The sequence below is a fragment of the Clupea harengus genome, chromosome 4, assembly GCF_900700415.2.
Source record: "Clupea harengus chromosome 4, Ch_v2.0.2, whole genome shotgun sequence".
Taxonomy (NCBI): Eukaryota; Metazoa; Chordata; class Actinopteri; order Clupeiformes; family Clupeidae; genus Clupea; species Clupea harengus.
Window position 1 is genome coordinate 5,538,965 of NC_045155.1, and position 24,209 is coordinate 5,563,173.

Sequence of the window (24,209 nt, forward strand, 5' to 3'; positions counted from 1 at the left end):
CATCACTCGCACAAGTGCTGAAAGGTAGATCCCAGCTCATTTGTCAATACTCTGAGGAAATCCTTTGAATACCCCCCCCCCCAAAAAAAAGATATCGGCAAAATATATTTCAGTATGCAAATAGTGTGCCTCTGTTGTTTGGGAAGGCAGGCACGTGAAACATGTGACTTGTGTTTTTTGCCATACTTTGTCACCGATGCTGTTTGTGTGTTTGCCTTCTTAATTGCTCTGTGGCTGCGGCGCCTCTTGTTCACTGGGGAAAAGGGCAGTCAGAGGACAAACAGGCAGTGCGTGCCACACATTTAATAACTATTGATCAGGGGCAGGCTTAAACAGCACACAGCAATCTTAAGCGCTTCTTTTGTATGATCTGCCAGCCCTGTCTCCTCCTTCTGTGTCAACCTCCGATGTGGACTGTATGAATGCGCCCCCCTCGGATCTATACGGATGCTAGCCTAAGCAACTAGACTGGCCAGAATGTAAAATCATTGTGTGGGCCACTGACCTTTCGTTTGCAATAGAGGTGTACATTGTAAGAGTTCCAAAATGTCTTTCCACTGTTGGTGGTCTGTGATGGATGACGGAGCAAAGTCCTGTTCAGTGATGCTGGGCATCTAATGGGCATTTCTATAGAATAGAATAGAAAAGCCTTTATTGTCATTGTATTTATACAACGAAATTTTGAGTGCTTCTCCTGTTGGTGTGACGAGGGACAACATATAACACAACAACAACATATAACATAACAATACGATATATAATATGAGGAGGGATGCTTGGGTTCTCCATTCATACTATATTTGGTGCAATGCAGTGAATGCACACAGGACATCAGTAGTTTTGGAGATCCTGGAGAATGTGTGGGATTAGTGTCAGTGGCAATGTCTTGTCCTGTCTGTTACCTAAAGCAGCTCCAAACGTGGTGCCCACTGTGAAGAGTTTTTCCCAAATCGTCGGTGACTGGTGAATTGATCGCTTCTGCCGGTATGGCTTTAGGTCTGACTTGCACCTCCTTTGAATTTGAAATTCTGCCCAATTTGAATTAGGCCATACTGCATTTAAGGGATTTAATTGGGGGCTTAGTGTTCTGGTGATGGACTCCAATTAGACAGGTGATCTCCTGAGACCTTCATACCATTTACATTTACATTTACATTAACACATTTAGCACACGCTTTAGTTCAAAGCGACTTTAGTTCAAAGCGACAGCGTATAGTGCAGACACATCTTTTCATCCCTATGTGTGGGATGTGACCTTGGTTTTGATAGCACCTTTCTCTACCAGTTGAGCTATAGAAAACACGGCACATTATTCCAACACAAACTGCACAGCTATAGAACCACCTGTCGTAAACCTCTTGATGTGTTCATGAACCACTGAGAAGAGAATGAGAGAAATAAGCAGCGGGTAAGTAAGGCTGGAATAATGCAAAGAAACAAGTACAGCAGGGGTTTTGTGCGGAATAAATCCACAGGTAATCCTTAGATCCTGCAAACCAAGGAGCCATACAACTCACATGTAACACACCTAATCCTCACACCCCTGTGTGAGTTTACACCATGTTCATCCAAGCCATGCCAAAACCATGAAAAATGTGTGCGACTGCTGAGCTGAGGGTATTAGACCATCACTCTCCACCATCGAGGGTGTGGCAGACTGCTACGGAGCGCTACAAGATACGCATCCCAGAGTACTTGTTGAGTTCCCCCCGACATGTGCACAAGCCTACCCACATGAGTAGTGCCATGGCAGCTGATGAGGTTGCATTGAGAACTACTCTCTCTCTCTCTCTCTCTCTCTCTCTCTCCCCTCTCCTTTTATTCCTAATATGAAATATTAAAGTTTTGTGGAAACTTTGGAAAAGACCTGAGGTTGGAAAACTCGGCGTGGGGGAGAAGACGGCAGGGTGGTGGGTGGGAGTTGGGGTGGCGGCGGTGGTGGCGGTGGAGGGTGGGGGGGGGGGGGGGGGGGGGGGGGGGGGGGGAGCAGTTGGTGCCCAAAATAGAAGCAAGCGGCTGTCAAGACACATGAGATGTCGAACAGAGGCACGGAGGGAACACGGCTCATTTCAATCAGCGCCATCTCCAGCAGCCTCTGCCAGGTGATTCGCTCTGTGTACTCGGTGGACAGAATCACATATAATGACTTCCCTGTCATTTGCATTCCTTAATTAGCATGGCTAATAAACACTGCCGCCTAATTATTCAGAAGAAAAGGTGGGGGAAAAATACTAATAAACACAAGGAAACAACCACTAATTACCGATCTGCGTGATCAAACCTGTCTATTGGTGGGGGTCAGGGACACACATTTTTAATTAAATGGAGGCTATGTTGCCTTTCTGCTCGGCTGAACAGTATTTATTTTGGCTCTTTCCCACCACTTTGAATACATCTGTGATTCCAACAGACTGGGTGGTGCATTATAAATCCCTGTTTATCCACTCACGCCTGTTCAGAACATCTCCACTCCACCAGTCAAACAGAACACATAATTAGTATATTCCTACAGACATCCATTTAAAGACAAGCTACCTGTGTTTGACACCTGCATTGTTAAATAAAGCAGTATGTATAGGCTATATGAATTTTGAGCTGAATTTAGAAAGCAGTAGTTCTAGTGAAACACTCGTGCCTACAGCCCAAGTAAAGCCTCATTTGTTTCTGTAAAGAACATTTACTGCAGAAATGTTCATTGTCTCAATTTTCCATTTGATGTTGGACAAGAAAAGGCAGACTTGAAAGACACTATATGACAGCTGCAGCAGTGGCTGCCTCACTGCCTTATCCCCATAACCAAATAATGATGATCATCTTTGAGCCCCTTGATCCGACCAACTCTGTCACACAGCATGGCCACAGAGACTCCCTTCGCTTTCAGCCATCCACCAGCGACACGAGCGCGCCAGCCTATGTGAGCCTTTCTCCCTCTAATTGCAAACTCGGGCATCTGGGCCCATCTTGACAAAAACTTTACAGTTCCATGTCATGAAACGAGATGAGCGACCACATCAGACACAAAAGGTCAATTTATGACGGGGCAGTTTTTTTTAATTGCCTGCAGTCTTCCTCACTTGTGTTTCTTTTCTTTTCCGTTTACTCAGTTTTTTTTTTTTTCTTTCTTTCTTTCTTTCTCCCTCCACGGCTGTTCGCGTGAAACGTGTAGCTCATTAGGCTGCTGTCCGTGCAGCCCGCCTGTCAGACTGTCCTTCACATCTCACCGCACCACGGAGAAGTCATTTACTCTGCCGGTCTCCATATGGTTTGATCACAATTCCAGCGCAGTACCCCATGCTCATAAAAAACCCAGGACTGTCAGCTTTTTAAAAATGGCATTATCCAGCTTAATGATGCAGCACTTTAATAGCAGACCAAAAAAAAAGAAAGAAAGAGAGGAAGGAGGAAGGGAAAAAAAGTAATAAAGTGTCTGCTGCTGGTATAATGTCGATGCCGGATAATAAAAGAACTATTTGTCATTCATGGGAGTGAATGGCATATCAGCAGAAAAATCTCCACCGGATGCAACCTGCATGTTATTGCAGAGGCCCAGAATCAAGCACACTATGTTCTTTGTCGCGAAACTGTCCTGGCTGCCACAGCAAGCCTAAATGGCATAATGGATTTACTGTAAGGGCCCCCTAAGGTAAATGGCATTTGTCGTCAAGGCAAAAGCTCCATTTGGCCCACATTAAATATCATGCTTTATTTATGGAAGCCATAGACAAAAATTGAGAAACTTTGAGAAACTTGCTAAGCAAATGCATAACATTTATATGACAAGTATTCGTCCACAGTGGACAGACAGTGATGGCAGTCTTGCTGTACATCCTCCGAGACATAGCGAGCATCTGCATTTCTATTTATTCATTTAGGTGCTTATAACCAAAGTGAGTGACATTACTGGTAAAGTACAAATTGTGTTTATCAGTATATATGCAGTACAAGCTTGGTGTTTCTACAACATTAAACATACACAACTGCAAAATGTCACAATCTGTAAGCTACTGCACAATTCCTTACAAAATATTTGCTGTCCACTGTGCCTATCTACCATATCTCAATCCACTGGCCCTTGCAGCTTCACATTCCTGGAAGCAACTTTTACAGCAAAATTGATAAATGTTCAGGCGTTACAGCCATCTACACACAACACATATCAAGCGATGGGCTGTACATTTAATAACATCAACCATCACTACCACTCAGGTAAGAGGCTAGAGAGAAGCAGTGATGTAAGTTGTCGTGCATTCTGGACGTGGAGGTGCACTCAAGTGGGTGTCTCGCTCATGCAACTTTTTTTCCCCCCACTTTGTCTTCTTTTGTCGGTAATTGCCTGATTGAACCCATTACCTTGTTTTCAGCTCATTTACATTTTCTCTGCATCACCTTTTGCCACAGGAAATTCAAAGGCAATTTCATGTGTCGAAGCAGGAGCACGATGGCACAGCATGCAATGCAGGGTCGAGGTGGAAAGACAGAACGGTAATTAAATAATGAATGCTTGCCTAACACTGGAAGTGGTGAGGTGATTAGCAGAATGGAAATACAGGTTTACCAGCCTTCAACAGAGATTAGACACTCATTTCCATCATGGCCATGTTGAGAAGGAGAGATGGTGTCAATGCTTCCTCTCCCTGAAGGTATGGGATTAGAGATGTGCTACAGCTAGATTAGATTCAGATTAAGTTGTGACTCATGTATGCAGTTTATACAGAAAAATAATGTTTTTCATGCTTTTGGACGATGTTTACACAGATATGTCTTTTTAAATTGTGCTTTGCAGAGGTATGCCCTGCAGTTAGCACTGCATTGCAACATTTTTATATGTATTCAGAGCATACATCCAATACATTTGAATTGAAATAAATCAGTGCTCCCATTCAGACGCCTTGGCAGGTGTAGCATACGTGGTACTGATAATGACAGCTGTCCTTCTTGCATTTCTCTCCAGGATGACTGCATTCAGAAAGCTGTAACGTGGGTTGGTTGTAACGTTTCTCCAATCTGGTGCTTGCAGCTTACAGTCGGCTCCATCTTCCTTTGTGCTTCATGCATGTATTGTTTCACATTTATCTCATCATGAAAGGATTTTAAGCCATTTTTACCACACTGGGAGTATGACAGTGACATTTTTGTGTTGCAGGTGTCCTTTTTTTAGCAGTGCCTTGAGTTATCAAGCCATAAAGTTGAATAGGCCTTATCACTGATGCCTAATTAGTCAGCTAAATTGGACATCCTTTACTGTCAGTGTTATCAATGCTGGCATCCTCACTGTTGCTGTAGGCTTTCCTGCAGGAAATAAGTGACATGATGAGGAACGAGTAATGAACAATTAAATATTAAGGCTTATTGTGATTTACAACAAGCAAGATATTTCAATGTTGTCAATCTATAAATATAGCAGAGATTCTACAATTTATTTTTCTGCAGGTGGCGGACAATTAATAAGGAGATTTGGGTGGAAATTTGAATGAAAATATCTGCCAAACGTTTATAAATGTAAATGTAAATAGAGAACAATGGAGATTACACAAAAAACAACACATTTGGGTCTCTGCCCAGCCATTTTGGTTCTGGACAGACCGAGTCGGTCAGCCCAGGGTCATCTGGCAAAGCAGAGAGAAAACAATCCGGAGATGGGGGGACAATGTGCCGACAGAATGGATGGAGCGAGGACCAGGTTCTCGGAGCCAGCAGTGGGTAGCTGGCTGCCTGTGGCTGTTAGCTCTCCCTTTCTCTCTCTCTCTTTTTCTCTCCCTCTCTCTCTTTCTCTCTCTCTCTCTCTCTCTCTCTCTCTCTCGCTCTCTCTCCAGGTGCCAGACCTTATGGGTCACATCAGCAGGCAGGGTGCTTCACTGTCACTTCTCACCCAACAACAGGCAGCCATGCCGACAACCGTGAGTAACTCGTTTCCTCTTATACACTGATGGGTTGTGACGTACGCATGTGGCGTCAAACACACACTTGCATGTAGTGTGTCCATCACTCACACACACATACACACACACACACATGCAAACTCCCATCGTGTCCGTTTTGGGTTCATATTAAATTGCATGCACACACACTCAACTGTTGTGTCCATCTGAATGATATGCGATCATAGGATCTCAGCAGGGCACTGGTGTCAGTTGTGGGTGAGACCGTTCAATAACTAACTAACTGCTTAACTTGCATTGACAAATGTCTGCCTAAAGAACATGTAATGTTCACAAGTAATCACAAGTTATGAAGTTCACAGTATCACAGGCATTCACACAATCTGTCTACCAAATAGCATGCATCTCAACAGCAAAATTTAAGTCAGAAGTCTTAAAAGTCACAGTGCTTTATCATTGGCTCATAGTGATTTACGTCACTTTCTTGTGATTCTTATGTAGGAATTAGCATTAGCCTGCATTATTATAACATCCAATATTATTATTGTATTGCCTCTAACTATCAGCCCGTAAGGCTTCAGTGTGTCTGTATGTGTGCAGTTTATGTGTTTGTTTGTTTGTGAGAGAGAGAGAGAGAGAGAGAGAGAGAGAGAGAGAGATAGCTGGAATCATTCCTCTCCACTTAAATCGTGTGTTTTCCCCTCTATTCAGACAGCTCCTCTCCTCCCAGCAGTCGTGCGACACGTCAAGGAGGACCACAGCGGTCCAAACAATGGAAGCTGGGCAGACTCTCGCCAGTTTAATTCTTTCCTGTGAATCCAAATTAATGAGCAAATAAATCCATGCATAAATAATTGGACAGATAAATAGATGACTTTAGCACTGCAGCAGGCCTTGGTGCTCAGACACACAATGGTGTCACATTAAGAGCGTGGCGCGGCGCTGGTGGTGGTGGTGGTGGTGGTGGTGATGCCGGTGGCTGGGAGAGAAGCTGGCGGTGGCGGGCGACTCATCAGTGTGATCACTGGGTGTAATGAATGGTAATGGATGTGCTGACTGATGCTTCTGTTAGGACACACTGGTCAGACGGGGAGACGGTGGCCAATCACTCTGCTGAGGGTAATTTAAAAGTGTGGGTGTGTGGGCGTGCATGTGTGTGGTCATGTGTTTGTGTTTGTGTGTGTGTGTGTGTGTGTGTGACAGTGTGTAAGACAGTGTGTAGTCATGTGTGTGTGCGTGTGGTTGTGAGGGTTCATTGTCCATCTGCTACCCAATTCTAATCTGTTTAAAACAAATTAAACATTTACAAGGCTAGGGACTGTTCATTACACTCATTCAGGCCCTGTAAGAATCATTTACATCAACGCGAACCATTTATGTCTAAATGAACATTGGGCCAATTGCTAAGTTGTCTAAAAAAAAAGTCAAACTACCCAGTCAGTACCACAGTTTAAAACAGTACAGCTTTTGACCTTAGTACTTCCTAGTGAACACACAATGGCCCCTGTGACTGAGCCCTGATGCTAGACCATTAACGCCAATAACATCCAACAGCAATGAATTATGAACAGAATCTGATCTCATATTAAACCAACATGGGCCTCATCATATTTGTATCAAATAAAATTATTTTGTAATTACAATATATCAACTTGTAAGGAAAATGAGTAGAGGAAATTTGAAAACAAAAAAAAAGAATTCCTGAGGAATCTCTGGCCTGTTCCTCTGGCCTGTTTCTGTTGTGAAGTGGTTGTATTGGAATGCCTGGGGAGTTCCAGACCATTTCCGCCCCGGAGGTCAGATTCCGACGAAATGGATTTTTAAGAACAGAGCCAGTGCTGAGGGGAAGGTCAGCTCATTAATCACCGAGGATGCTGCCACGGCACCTTAACGAAGCCAGTCACAGATAGCACCATTGATTGAAAGCAATAATTAATTCCCCCGCCGGAATGAAAGAACATCTCAAAAAAACACCCCTAATTTGTTTTTAATCACTCATTAGACAGAGACATCGTGACCCCGAGGCACTGGGAAGAAAGGTGTTCCTGGGGTTGCGTGTCGCTTTGCTGCACCGACCACCACCTGTGATCAACTTGTGGTCTTTTCCATAGGTGCTGCGCGTAAAACATCTATCTATTTATATCTAGCAGCACCTACATATTCAGGTATATGTTCTGTTAACATTTTGGTCTTCGGTTAAAGATCAAATTAAATGCAAGGCAGGCACATATCTTTTTGGTTTATAATCAGATTTAGGTTTGAAAATGAATGCTATCATGTCAGCCATGATTTACAGTGCAATGTGCAATATTGCTGTATTAACACTACTGAAAAGTCAACAAAAAGGAGAAGGCTCCTCAAAACAGAGGGAAATACAAAGAGAATACAGTTAGGATTGGGAAACACTTTACACACCGGTGAAAATTCAATACTTCAATAAAATGTAATCTTGATGGATTAAATTAGCTTAAATGTCAATTTGTTCACCAATACACATGGCAAGCCCAGCCTATTATTTAAACCATGATTAGATCACTGTCAAAATGAAAATCTAGAGGAAATGTCAAATGTCATGAAAAAGCTCATCTGAAGTGCAATACGTGGGTTGAATACATTTCAGGAAGTGTAAGCCAGTGACCAAAATGTTACCAAATCACCTTTTTAGCATCTCTGATTATTACCAGCACCATCTATGCATAATACCTGGAGTCTACACCAGTATTGTGTCGACCTAAACTCTCACATCTCCTTAACTCTGTCTGCCTGGGAGGCATTCTCCCGAAGCTCATTTTTCTTTTAGAGGGAGGCTGGGCTCAGCAGGCCCATACAGTGCTCTTCGTGAGGCCAGTGAGTCAGCATTTCAGCACACATTGCTTTAGTTTCATTACCCCTGAGGCTCCCACTTTGAAATGTCAAATTACTGACTGGGAAGACCGAGAGGCTTAACGGTTCCTGTCCAGCACAAGGAAGATCAATTAACACAGAGCGTAAGAGTACAGGCGTGAAAAGGGCGGCTAATTGTCCTCTTATCCAAGCATTCCGCCTGGGTCCGGAAGTTTCGACATCTGCAAAAAAACGGGTTGAAGCGTCTCTGCAGGACGTCTGCGGTTCTAATTTGAGGACAGAAATATGTCCACATGTGTCTCCCACACATAAACATGTCCTCAAGAGTCCACATGTATCTACAATGTTTCTGGAGTTAGAGTGCCTGGCGTAGCCTTTTTTAAATACAGTAAAGAAGAATGGTTATACTTTAAGGTCCAGTTGAACTCTTTCCTTCAAGTAGTTGACCTCGCATTCCAGTTGACACGAGAATGCTTGTGTGTGACAAAAACAAATAATTTTTGGGAATCTTGTCAACACTGTTACCAGCAATCCAAAAGTTTACAACCAAAAAATCTATCAAATGGACGAGCATCACTGCGTGATGATTCTTTTTGCCTGCCCACAGCAGATTACAGAGACTAGGTTTTGAGGAAGCAAGCAAAAATGTCAACATTAGTTACAGCAGCTTTACCTTCAGGAGTATTTGAATATACAGGGTTAGTAATTGCAAAGCACATTTAAATGCTAACATGTAGGTTAACGAAACAGGATTAAAGGCTAACTACTAATCTACTTTATCCACTGTTTGTAGAAACAATTAATGCATTAATTAAATGCTGACTTGAATCTGATCTGCAAAACGTCCTCAGTCAGTGTTTGGGCACATATGGTTGTTGTGCTGAGAGAATTCTGACTGTCACACACAAACTCCAACAGCTGGCCTGACTAATTACATCTGCATTTCCAAGTTGATTCTGGGCACTGCGGTGGCATAGGATCTTGTCAAAAGTTCTCCCTTTAGTTTCGAGAGTGCACCATCATGGCAGTCCCTGTCTCAGTTACGGTGATAAGAAAAACTGAACAACCTCCCTGCACCGGTCTCACCATGACTACCGGTAGGCTTTCTCCAGCCTCCCAGCCCTTATAGGGTTTTAAAAAGACTCAGGCATGCTTATTTCATGGCACTTCCCTGAAATGAAATAAAATAGGCCTCCCATCCAAAATGTGAATTCTTAAACCTGCTGACTTATTTATAAGTGAGACGCCGAGTGACCTGACATATTTCCTGGGCTGCGCCTTCTCTTTAGACTTAAGACAGCATTCATCCCGAGTGCTGTGGCCATGCGGGCGAGTGAGAGAAAAACACACTACATCCTACAATAAGCGCTTTTTAAAAATGTGTCACGCCACTGAGTGTTGCAGAAAAGTAATGCGGTGCAGGCGGCAGAGGAAGCCCAGTCAGTGTGTGTGACAACTTGTTTGTTCCGTTTTAATAGCTTAGATTAACACTTTGAACCCCCTCATGGTGGAGTCAGTGAAGGTGCCTTTTAAGCTCAATTTGGACAGAAACTGTATAAATAAAGCAGAAATGGACAGCTGAGAACTCAGGGGCCAAAGAAACAGACAGAATGAATGACTCTGTCCTATCAACAGTACGCTAATGGTGTGCATTTAACCACACAGAAAATCATCATATCAGTCTGAGCACAGCAGGAACTTACTTTACATTAGACACACTGCCAAGCACTCCGTTGGTCATATCACATCCGAGAGACAAGGAAACCCTTTTATCTGAAGTCTCTTTTTTTCCCCACTGACAGCAAAGTGTATTGGAACATTACATAAACACCAACGAGCTCAAAGCCTGCACACACAAAAATACTAAAACTAAATATGAAACGCATACAACACGGTGAATATATGGACGTGGAAACAAGAAGTAGATGAACAACTGTGGTTCTTCAACAAGCTCATTCCAACCACCACACACACACACACATAAAGGTCTATGGTAAATTTAGCTAATATTTACCGACTGATTATGGAATCACATGCAGTAATGTACAGATACTAATTTCAAGTTGAAATCCTAAATCTGTATGACATGCATTAGCTTAGGCTTACAAATCAGTGTTACATGATGGTTAATTGTGATCCATCTTATCTCACACCACAATGAACTGACCATTTCTCAATTAAAGTTAAAATGTCTTATCTTACCTGCTGCGTTCTTTCAGAAGTGTGTCACTAAGCAGTTATAATACATTTATGCACATAATGTTTGGGGATAATAGCCAGGGCTGGCTGCAGGGTGCAATGACCGAGGGGGCATTTGAGATTTGCAAGGGGGCCAACATTTTCTAGTGTTTGACGGGTCTAAGCTACAGCGATGCAGGCATGGACGAACATAATAGGTGAGAACCAGGTTGAAAATAACACTTTTTAATTTGTAATATAAAAAGCATATCTTTTTTTGACAACTTACCTACACCTATCTACATCTACTGTCAAATACAGTTCAATTTACAGAACAAATGCAAATATAATGTATGTATGTATGTATGTGTAGACTATAGGTTATAGGTTGATGAAAGAATGACAATGTCCAACTATAAATCGCAAACATGGTCGCAAAGTAGGGTGGTTGGAACAGCTGCTCGAGACCGGTTGTTAGAAAGGTTTTAATTGCGTTAGTTTGACAAGATTGACTCTCTCCCTACCTACCTGAACTTATCATAAATGACTGAACCATTGAACCACAGTGGCTAGACAATGACGCTTTTGAGAAATGCACCCCAGGCTAGTGGATCGTTTTACTATGTACAAAGTGCGCGTGCAGATAGTTGATAGGCGTGACAGGCTGTAATTGATCAAATACTGGGACACAAAATAAAACTCTTCTTACACTCATTATGAGTCAGTTCTTCATTCTCAACAGGACCAAAGAAAAGGACCCGAGAAAATGGATTGTATTGATGCTAGCTAGACACCATATATTTCCTGCATAGCATATTGCAAACCATTATTCGGTCATAACTTATAGGGCTACATAACCTGCATGTTATAGCCTGCGGCAAAACAAGATTATTATCAAAGCAATGGCACTAAAAGAAGAGATAAAGATAACACTGTATTTGGACAGTCAGTCTATAGAGAATTTACAGATGGTTCGTTGAAATTCAAGCTCGGTCTTTCTAATTGTTCACTTAACATAACCTTAATCAAACCCAACCCCTAACCCTAACCATGAATTGTAGTTAATAGAGTTTCAACAGATAGTTTGTTTATAATATGAGCATCTATAAGGGGCCATCCAAATAAAGTTTGACCGAGATGAATCCATTACATATTTTACTTGTCAACATCAGCAAATATGGTTTGGCGAACATAACTTCCCCAATGAAGTGAATTAGCCAACTAACCGTTAAGGTTGTTAGCATTTTCCGTCACTTTATACCAAAAAAAGAGAAGGCTTCAGTCACTGATGTTTCTGATTGACATTTCATTGCCGTTGAGGACATGGTGAAGGCTTTGGAGGGCGGAGCTCAGCCTGAACCTTCACTGGGAATGGAACGTGATTGGATACAATCTGTTTTCTTCCCACACCATCTAGTATGAGTAAACTTGGATTCTGTGACTGGCATTGGATATTGACTTGTTTAAAACCCAAACGTCCCATTTAAGGTTAAGTTGTATGTTTAGTATGAGCAAGATTTTAATTTGTCGGATTCTTACCCATTTCACCAGGCAAAAACTGAGGGGGCAGCACCCCCTTTTGTATTGATAGAAAACATGCTGTTGCTTCTCTCTTCAAGGCTATCTAAGTTGATACGCTGCAGAAAAGGAGCAATTGTGCAAAATTGTATTTTAACAAACATCTAACTAACTTGTCGAGTGGCTTTTCACATCAAAACATGCAATATTCTTGCATCTTGCTGCTGAATGGCCTTTTCGGCAGAGTGCAGAATGCGGTTCAGTACAACGGCCCAGGGACTATAGCCTATGTGTTAACATTATGAGCACCTGACAAGGACCTCCAGGAGAAAATCGAAATCTACTCATTCACCACCATCTAGTGGTCAATGTATGTACATGCAACATGCATCTTTTTAGAGAGGAAAAGAATGAGGGTCGTGTCTGTAAATGACCCAGGATCAGTCGTGTGTGAATAGGTAGCAAATCAATTTTTGAGAGCATCGCCTCCAAATAGTCCTGTGAAGATGTAGCCTTAGGCTCCTTAGTCTAAGCATCTGTCATCTTTACACTTACAGCCGACTTGTTGCACCAGTACTGCATGTGTCTGATACGTGCTCCGGCATTTTCAAAAGTTGCGCAGCTAAAATTTACAGTAGATCTACATTTGGACCAACCATCGCCAAACCATCAGGCATTGTACAGCTACATTGTATTTAGATCCTCTGTGATCACACAAGGAACCAACAGGTTAAGATAGAGTAGGCTAATTAACTGTTCAAGAAGCTACAGGCAGAGGCTGTGAGCGGAAATCGTGTTTGTCAAAACCTGCACACGGTAGAATGAAAAATGTGAGTGGGAGGGTGGGTGAATCATCGCCTCTATGCGCTAAGTGGCTCACCGGGGATGGCTTGTGTACACAACCAAAAATAATGCATACATTCTGGTACTATTTTGTATGTGTACCCATGGGCTTCCTCGGACTGAAGAACTACAGTAAATATTGGACGCAAATGTGTGCATAATAAAGTGAGACTGTCAGTTGTGACCTTTTAATCATCCAAACTGAAACGAATGCAGAGTTGCCGCGTGGGAGGTGTTACATTCGGTCCATCCGTTTCGACCGATTTCTTCACTTGAGCAGTAGGCTTTTCCCAGACGGCTTCTATGTCGTATTTCTCCATAACAAATGGAACCCCAACAACTGCAGTTCGGCAGTGAAGAAATCAACAGTACAGTATGGGAAGTGCCGTACAAATACAAATCTCTGAAGCAAATCGGAACAGGAGCGTACGGCACCGTCTGGTGAGTTGTCTCCACCTCTGTTGTTGATCTATTGGTTTTCAGTTATGGAGTCGTCATTTTTCGAGCACTGTAACTTGACAATTGGGACAACTGGGAAGCAGATAGTGTTTACTATGCTCCTGAAGAAAGACCAGTGTAAAGCAGACGCTTGCATCTAGTGTTGGCAGGCGTACATTTGATATGTTTTTTCCCCCCGTTTAAAAATGAAACTGTTGCATAATATTCTTAAGCTACTTTCAAAGCTGTTCAAGCATAGTGAAACTTTTGCCCCTCACACAGTACTCTTCTTTGAGTTGATAACGTGTTATCTTACTTCATTTCTATGCAGTGTTGTCTCGTTGATCTTTACATTTTACGGTAGACTTTATCGTTGTTTAGACTTTATGAGTTGTCGTCCGTTAGCCCACTTGACGTCCTTGCAAGTAGGCTACTTCTGTGCCTAAATCTAAGCCCCATACTGTAACGATAGAATGCAATGGAGTATATTTTGGAACTAACCTTGCATTCGGTTTTCATCTCAGCTCCGCAAAAAACGATAAGACCAAAGAGAAAGTGGCCATCAAGAAGCTACATCGTCCGTTCCAGTCAGAGATATTCGCAAAACGAGCGTATCGGGAACTGAGACTTCTCAAACACATGAAGCATGAGAATGTAAGTAGGCTACACAATATTACTATTTCTCTTCTCTCAAATACTAGCACCGGGGGAACTCCCACCCTCTAATATTTTTGCAGTAGGCCCTGTATAGAGTATATTGTTTGCAGTGTTTGGTTTAATCACCTGACTTTAGGCAAGGTGTTGTTCGTACAAGAACACTGCATAGTAGAGCATGAATCATTCCAAGGGCCAGGACAGGACCCAGCAATAAAACGAGTGATGTCATCGATGCACTTTCTGTCCACCTCATGCTCTGATTTCTCATATCCCTGCTGCCCAGGTGATTGGGCTCGTGGATGTGTTCACACCTGCGACCTGTCTGGAGGACTTCCATGATTTGTGAGTCACGCCCAGTTATATAGCCACATTCTCGACAGCACAGCACGCTAGTGACTTGAAAGGTTTGCAAACACAGTACTGGAGTACGTCCAAAAGTTCAGCATGCTTAGACAGAAGTATGGATGATTCTCTTAAAGATGGAGTCTGCAATTCTGAGAAAAGGTTGTTGATACTACAGCTCAACAGCCAATCAAATTACACCCCTCCCTTCTATGCTCCTGAAACAACATGTTGGTTGGCTTGAATTGTTTATGGCTAGGTCCAAGCCACTGTGTTTGTTTCTCATTTACAGCACCAGGACTGTGCTGTATCTGACAATAAAAGTCTATTGGATTAGAATCATAGACTGTACCTTTAATCAACAGCACCAAATGTTGAATTGTAAGACTTGGTTGTTCGTTGTAAAACATAGCTTAATCTGGTAGCATATCCATTATGGAGGATCAATGTATGGAGCAGGATCCTCCAAATGAGAACGACCAGCGCCCAGCTATCCGTCGCTTTTCTTTCTTGACTCAGCTATTCTTGTGTTTACAGTTCAGTTCACTCGAATTTGAAGTTATTCACGCAAATGTCCTTATTCACGTTTTGTAATACACTACCACACCAGAAAGATTCACAAAGAATGAACAAAACCAATAGATTTAAAAGTCTGACCAACAGTCTAAAGCCCATAGACGCCGACATTTTGCTACCTATTCACACACGACTGATCCTGGGTATGGGTATCCTACTGTTATTTGTAATGAAGCACTGTGTCTTGGACAGGCTAAGTAATAACATTGTCAAAAAGACAGGCCTGTGCATTATGCTTTCCCTTCAAGAATTTTAAACAAAGATTTCTCTAAAATACGCCCATAGATTTAGTTACTTATTTATGTATTGATCTTTAAGGTGGGGTAGTGTATTATAAATGTGCAATGGTGTATTTATTAAGCTTTAAAATATAGACAGGGAGAAAAATGTCAGCGTCTATGGGCTTTAGACTGGGTCTGACTTTTCAACGAAGATTCTTCTAAACTCAATCTATTGATCTTTCAGGTGTTGTAGTATATTTTAAAACTGAAATGGTGCATGTAATATGCCAACGGCGTGAATATAGACATTTGCGCAAATGGAGTAAACCTAAGAATAGCCGAGTCCAAAAAAAGTAACGGATAGCTTGACACTAGCATGAAGCAGCCATTGAAATCACACAGAGCAGAGCTGACCTCTTTTGACTAAAAGCAGTGAAGACAAGGCAATTAAATCTTCCGCATGTGATTTCTTTGGACAGCGTAGAGGATGACTCCTATACTTTTCATATTTCAGTACATGAACAGACATTCAGTGTATGAAGTAGGCGACAGATTTAATAGAATTTCTGTCCCTGAATAGGTTATGTAGGACTGCAACAGATAAAATGAGTCTTAAACTTTTCTATTTCTATGCCTTAAAATTAATTGTCCAAACATTTACAATTGAAAATGATTTTTTTAATATGTTATTTATGTGAATTCATAACCCTTGATGTTTGTTACAGCTATCTGGTGATGCCATTCATGTTCACAGACCTGTCTAAAGTGCGGGGACTTCTGTCAGAGGACCGAATCCAGTTCCTTGTGTATCAGATGCTTTGTGGACTCAAGGTTTGGCTGAAACTCAGTTGTGTTTGTGACAAGTGGCAAGAGTTGAATTGAATTATAATTTATAGTACTATAATGTTCACATTTTAATGTCTCAGGCATACTGCACGGACAAAGGTTAACCAATGTTCCTACAGGAGTATGATGATTTATTTTTTCATTGAGCAGAACCTTAGAGTGATTTAAGTGTTTTATACAACAGTTAGCTTCGGTCTAACGATTTATACATTTTTGATTGGACAAGAGGCATTCCATGAGTGGGGATATCCTGGCACAATCACACTCAGACTCTTCACCGCTAGTAATCATTCCACGTTTGATATACTTTAACTGTTGAATTGTACGACATTAACATTTCTTTCATTCAAAGTGAGAGAGCAGAGCAGAGAGCAGGCAGCGATTTTAGAACATTACATTTGACAGTTTTCGAGTAAGGAAAGGGAGAAAATGGAGTAGGAGAACATGTATCGTAAAGACAGTTTACAAATGAATGTGCACAAATAGCCTTTCTGACTCAACTTGGCTGCAGAGTGACAGTACTCGTTGCTTGGCAACACTTGACGGCGTAAAAAAATTCAGGCTGGAAATATATCTTGCTGAATAAATGAATGAATGACTAGATAAAATGGGGACAAACGAAAGAAAACACAATCTGGTGTCTTCAAACTCAATCTGTCAGTTGTAGAAATGTTGTATAAAACTCAACCTCTGGCCTCGTGCCTATGACCACAGCCAAACGTTTCACACACTGTTATCACAACCTTATTGGGCTGTCAGGTCCACATATTACAAATGGTCATTGGCCAGAAGTTAGATTTATTTGTAAAACATAAAAAGGTTCATGCACAACATCTTATGCAATTCTCCCTGTCTGTCATCCTCACAGTACATTCACAGTGCAGGCATCATTCACAGGGTAAGTGAGATTGACAACTCGTTAAAATGCATCTGTCTATGACAATGTTCATTTGTTTATTTATTTTGGATTTAAAGTGAAACGGTACTGTTTTTTCTCTAGAGATGGCACATCTTAGTTAGTAAAATACTGTCGAAGAATGTGTTTAGTAATGTAAGAGTCCAATGTTCCAGCTCTTTCCTAAAGTGTTTGCTAGGCTTAACAAAGGCGACAGCACCATAAACCTAATTAAATACTTTTTTTTTTTGGTTGCAAACTGGCGTACAGCCCGTGCCTGGCAGCCAAGATAGGAATGTCTTGTAATGAAACTTATGTCTGGATAGCATCGATAGCCATAGCCATAAACAAAGAGAGGAGAATACATTCTGCATTTGATTCTAAATGTAAAGGCTATCTTGGACAGTAACTCAGTATCATCGTTTGATAGGAAATGTATTTGTATTGCCTTTCAATAATAGTAATAGCCTACCTGTTGACAAACGGGATGATGTCTGTACAAGTTTGCAATTGCATAAGCTGCCCTACTTTGTTGAAGGATTCATTATGCCTCCCATTTATGGCATGGTGTTGGCATGGCATGGCCAATTGTGACTATCAACACACCACACTCTAAGCCTGCCCCATTAGAGATTCTCATTTTTGGCAATAGGTAATTCCTTGAAGGTGCGACTCACCACATGACATGTAATCACTGCCCCACCCTTTTTTGACACTTCACTTTCCTAGGACCTCAAACCTGGTAATTTGGCTGTAAATCAGGATTGTGAGCTGAAGGTACGCAGTTACCTTTCACACATTTCTTTTTACCTCATAGTAACATGCCTGTTTATCAGCAGCATTAAATGATGTGGATGATTTGAACTGATGTCAATGCAGATTCTGGATTTTGGCTTGGCTCGGCATGCTGAGCCGGAGATGACGGGCTATGTCGTGACACGCTGGTACCGCGCCCCCGAGGTCATTCTAAACTGGATGCACTACACCCAGACTGGCAAGACAACTTACTATTACTGAGAACCTTACTTTTCAGGCTTTTAGCGATGTGGGGGAGGCTCAGATGTTATGAGTAGTTTTGTGGTTCTTTATCCTTTTCAAATTTCTTTAATGCTAATATAGAAACTATAGCACTTTCTAGAACCTCAGCTCGTTAATACACCAGAAGTTCTGCAGGACCATTATTTGCATTTTTCCCTTCTTTGTCCTTTGTTAAACAACTACCCAACACACAGGAAACAAATTGGCAACGGCCAAAAGGGATGGTAAGATACAACAAAGATACAAGGCAGTGTAAGATACAACAAATGTATCATCTGCCTATAATAAACACCCAAAGGCCCACATTCATCTTTGCTCATCTTTGTTCCACAGTAGTACATTTTGTGATTGAATTTGACGCTTTATTTGGACAGTGTAGAGGATGACACCTATACTTTTCATATTTCAGCACATGAAGAGACATTCATTCAATATATGAAGTAGGCTACAGATTTAATAGAATTTCAGTTCCTGAATAGTAGGACTGCAAAAGATAAAATGAGTCTTTAACGTTTCTATTTTTATACCTTAAAATCAATTATCCAAAAATGTACAATTGAAAATGATTTTTATATGTTATATATGTGAATTTCACAACCCTCTCCTCTAGGTTTTAGTCATTTCCTTCCTTTCTACATTTTATAATGCATTTAGGAAATATCTGGAATAACCAAGAAAATAAGAATTCATTATTTGGTGATTCTGATTGCCTGTTGTTTGTGAATGGTGTTGTGTTGAACTGGATTTGTATGCATCTCCCTCCATCATAGTGGATATCTGGTCTGTTGGTTGCATCATGGCAGAGATGATCAATGGGAAGACGCTCTTCAAAGGAAAAGACTGTATCCTCTTACGCCTTATCAGCCTCCCAGGGCCTTATTAATAATAATAATAATACATTTTATTTCACAGCGCCTTTCATGTCACTCAAGGACGCTTTACAATTTAAAACAGGAGCAAACAAATAACAAAACAATTAAAATTAAAAGTGCAAGTAAAAACAGCATGGCAACTACAGTGAGAATGCAATCCTGAAAAGGTGGGTTTTGAGAGAGGATTTGAACTGAGGGAAGGAGTCAATGTTTCGGATGTCAGGTGGGAGTGAGTTCCAGAGTTTGGGAGCAGAGCGGCTGAAAGCTCTGCTCCCCATGGTGGTAAGCCGGGCAGAGGGGACAGTTAGGTGGATGGAAGAGGAGGATCTGAGGGAGCGGGTGGAGGTGGCAGTGTGAAGGAGGTCAGACAGGTAAGGAGGGGCAAGGTTGTGGATGGCTTTAAAAGTATGAAGAAGAATTTTAAAGTTGATACGGAAGTGAATTGGAAGCCAGTGGAGTTGCTGTAGGATGGGGGTGATGTGGTGGAAAGAGGGGGTGAGGGAGATGATACGGGCAGCTGAGTTCTGGACCAGTTGGAGCTTATGGAGGGATTTCTGGGGAGACCAAAGAGGAGAGAATTACAGTAGTCGATACGGGAGGTGACAAGGCTATGTACAAGAATAGAGGTGGTGTGGGGGTGAGGGAGGGACGGAGGCGATTTATGTTACGGAGATGGAAGTAGGCGGTGCGGGTGGAGATGTTGATATGAGATTTGAAGGAGAGTGAGCCGTCGACGATGACACCCAGACTCTTTACCTGGGGGGAGGGGGAAACTATGGAGCTGTCAATTGAGAGGGAAAAACTGTCAACTTTGAGTAGAGTGGGTTTAGTACCGACTAAAAGGATTTCGGTTTTATCACTGTTAAGTTTGAGGAAGTTTGAGGTGAACCAGGTATGAAGTGCAGAAAGGCAATCTGTCAAGGATGAGGGAGGAAGAATGGAGTTGGGCTTGGTGGAGAGGTAGAGCTGGGTGTCATCCGCGTAGCAATGAAAAAGAATATTGAATTTACGGAAAATAAGGCCAAGGGGAAGGAGGTAAGTAATGAAAAGGAGAGGACCCAGGACAGAGCCCTGGGGGACACCAGAGGAGACAGGGGACGGTTGGGAACGGAAGGATTTGAGTTGGATGAACTGAGTGCGGTCTGAGAGATAGGAGTGGAACCAGTCAAGGGGGATGCCAGTGATGCCGATGGAGGATAATCTGTTGAGGAGGATGGTGTGGGAGATTGTGTCGAAGGCCGCACTCAGGTCAAGGAGGATGAGGATGGATAGTAAACCGGAATCAGCTGCAATAAGGAGGTCGTTGGTGATTTTCAGAAGGGCCGTTTCAGTGCTATGGCGGGGACGGAAACCAGATTGGAACTGTTCATATAAACTGTTTTGAGATAGATGGGAATGGAGTTATGACTTCTAACCTACCATGAATTACACTGCCTGAATGCAAAACAACTTTTCATGCATGCCTACTCGTTATCTGACTGGTATTTACATTCAGTTTGAACATAACCTATGAATCAAAGATGCCATGTCTTATTTTTACCCACAGAATGTGAAACAAACTATGGAAAATGTCATTACTGTGTGCATTCACAATTTCACATTACATTACATAACATTAGTGCTTTGGCTTCATTTTTGCATACTTTTAAATACACTCATGGCCATATCGCTTATCCTGAGTAAAAGGCCTTTTTTTCATGTAATTTAGACATGCAACTGAAACTTGTCAGTGAAAGCAGTTTCACATTTGACTTCCTCTCTATTGTAAGAGTGAGTGTGACACCTGAGTGAGTGTCAGTGACAGAAGAGAAGGCTAACTGCACTGGGTCTGGACCTTTTCAAACCTCAGTTTCAAACCCTCTTCATGTTGCTGAGTATAATGATTAATTGCATTAGTACATATAAAGGATTACAAGTACGATCTTTTGTTTTGAATTGACAGCAATTTTGTTTTGTTTGTCTTTGCCCTATGTAAAGTGTCTTTGGGTACCTAGAAAAGCGCTATATAAGTTTTTTTTAAGTATTACAGCAAACTTCTATCAAAACTTGTCTAAAACAAAGAATTGTAATGCATAGAATCCATAAGAGAAGTGAATGTTGTTGAAATGTTTGAATTTTTCAATACCAAAAAACAAATACTGCACTAGTTTCCTTACTAGTTTGTCGCTTGTAACTTGTTATATGCAGTGTTGCTCTTTCTTTTAAATGTAATCTTTAACTTTTGCTGCTCAGACATGGATCAGATTACACAGATTATGAAAGTAACAGGAGTACCTGGACCAGATTTCATAAAAAAATTGGACAGTCAGGAGGTACAGCTATTTATCCACAGTCACATCAGATACTTTTCTGATGACTTACCAGTCTTGCAATGACTAAAATGGCTCAAGGTTGGGTCTGCTGTTGAATTTTTTTTTTTTTTTGTGGAACAGGCAAAAACGTACGTGGCCTCTCTCCCAAATTTCCCTCGGAAAGACTTCTCTGCATTGTTTCCCAGGGCCAGTCCAAAGGGTGAGTGGATATCTCTTATGAAGTGTTATGTACAGGTGTCTAACAAAGTAACAGCTGTGCCAGTATTTATGTCTGAGGGGAAAAAAGCAAATACAAAGGAAAGAAATACAGGAGATCCACAGTTATTCAAAAATGTTCCTTCTAACAAAAAAACAGTTGGAAATATGTGAATTGAAACAATAACCATTATACTGCTAAAAAGTAAGTTTACTGATGGACACAGCAGCAATGGCTCAGAGACAGTAGATGGCCACATTTTAGAAACTTCTACCTTCAAGGCCTGAATCCAACTGAGAGACACCCTTAAGTTGTTTGTTTTAGACACTTTTAGCTGTTAGGCCAGTTACAAGGTCAAATCTCACTCAACCACAAAGTAACAACATGAGGTTTACCACTTATGAATGAATACTTTAGTAGGCTATAGTTGTCTAATTTTGCCAAAGATATTGTTCAGTATACAGTTTGGAGTCATGTCGCGACAAATCATTCTTAGGTGGAGATGTCATTACAAGTGGACACAGTAAGCACTACTATGTATCAGGTTTAAGGTAGCTTTTAGAGTATCTGGTCTCAGTGATACCTTTTACACAGTTGACCACCCAAGATTCAGTTTGATCAGCTATCTAGAGAACTAGGTTGGCTCTTCAGGCTTTGACTGCTTCAAAACCTAAATTGGTATACAACCTTGCAATGGGTGATGATTCCAAATGCCACCCGTATCACGTAGTGTCCCCATAGTTCAAGTCCTTGGACTGGCATTAATCTCCTTTAGATTTAAGTTGGTGCCTTTAGAGTGTATACATTTATATTATATCTTATGTCATGAATTCATTATAGCTGTTGAGTTACTGGAAAAGATGCTGGTACTGGATGCAGAAGCCCGTATCACTGCTGAAGAGGCCCTGAAGCACCCATATTTTGATGGCCTGCGGGATCCCGAGGACTGCCCTGAACCACTGCCATATGATGACAGCCATGACAATGCAACATTGCCCCTAGAGGAGTGGAGGCGTGAGTGTCTGCTTTTTCATCTTTTTTTTAGGCCTAACTGTACGTGCACACAGGGCATATGACCAGGTAATTCGTCAGGTGAAATTTCATCTTGGGAGGGTGCAAGTTGCAAGTTCAGTTGCACTACATCGCCTGGCTGGCTAGGAAGCTAAAGAGCTAAATAGCTAGTTAGTGGATTATTTGCCACAAATATGTTCATGAGCAAAGTAAACAACAATCAAACTCATGTTCTACAGAAACACCATATAATTCATATCAGCATACTAACGTTATATGTAACTTATAAGCAGCTAGATAGATACTATGTGTTCTAATGGATTTTCAGTTAAAGTGTTAGCAGCAAGCTAACAATAATGGTCGAGAGCTTCAGTTAAGACCTAAAATATTCTTTGACCTGACAGCATTCGTTTAGCATATAAAAAGTCGTGTAGAAACCTTTATTCACATACAATATTTCCCAGTAACAGACTCCCGAGACTCCGCCATCTTGGTTCGATTTTTCTGATTACTCTGAACAAATAAATTGAGCTTTCCATTCCTGCCAAGTTACTAGTCTTAACCAATCAACATTCTAGAATGACATCCGGTAGGCCGATCGTCTAGGGGTCTACGCTTCGTCTACCCACATAGGCTTCCAAATCACACACACCGAACTGAGGGGCTCTCACGTGGTTTACATTTGCATAAAGTTAAAGAATCGGCAACTTTGAATCGGATGCAGAGGCGTATTCTTCGCCGTGACGGGCAAACAGCAGGAATTTCGTCTCCCATTCAATCCCAATGAGAACGAATTACGCCTAGTCATATGCCCTGTGTGCACGGGTAGTATCTTTTTTGTACTGATTTCTGAACAGTATTTTTTCTTTGTTCCTTTTTTCTTATCTATCTGATTATGCCACTGAATGTGTCACTTGACTCCATGAGTCCATGTGTTTGTGAAATATAGTGTTTGTTTGCTTAGACATTATAAGTTAACTTCTGAAATTAACTATTAATACTAGTGGGTTTCTTTTTTCAGGCTTATCTTTCAAGGAAGTGAGGAGCTTTGTACCTTTCCCAAGAAGGGACTCCAAAAGGCGAAATACACTGACCATTACATAATGATTTCAAAGATTTTACACTAAATGGTAATCTAAACAAATATCTGTGCTCAAATTTTGTGCAAGACAGTAAAGGAGCTAATTACCTTCTGGATACTGAGTCACATCTGAAAAATGAAAATGTATGACATGTTTTTGTGCTCATGGTGGGAAGGGGGCTGTTTTTTTTTTTTTTTTAAATAAATACAGTGACTGTATGTCTCATGTGTCTGTTTATTTAAAACTGACAGCCCTATGCTATCATGTAAGATTTTGACCAATTATCAAGAAAAGCACGAGGCACAGTGGAGAGGTTAGCCTACCTGTGGTACCAGAGTATCTTTTTAAAAGTTGAGAAACAGGCGCCAACGTTTGAAATGCAAATGTACCGCAAAACAAATGTGCCTGCATAACAAAGTCTTCAGAGGCTCGGTCATAAATAGAGGTGGTGGGGATACACA

At 41.5% G+C, this 24,209-nt stretch overlaps 1 protein-coding gene across 1 annotated transcript; it reads left to right on the top strand.

Annotated features, from left to right (window-relative positions):
• Positions 1–13,274: 13,274 nt before the first annotated feature.
• Positions 13,275–23,966, top strand: mapk13 (mitogen-activated protein kinase 13). The gene is made up of 12 exons (XM_012815697.3): positions 13,275–13,703; positions 14,225–14,354; positions 14,641–14,699; positions 16,222–16,327; positions 17,211–17,240; positions 17,967–18,014; positions 18,117–18,231; positions 19,046–19,117; positions 21,380–21,459; positions 21,580–21,658; positions 22,496–22,669; positions 23,688–23,966. The coding sequence occupies exons 1-12, from the start codon at positions 13,588–13,590 to the stop codon at positions 23,768–23,770; spliced, it is 1,092 nt and encodes a 363-aa protein (XP_012671151.2). The 5' UTR covers positions 13,275–13,587; the 3' UTR covers positions 23,771–23,966.
• Positions 23,967–24,209: the final 243 nt, after the last annotated feature.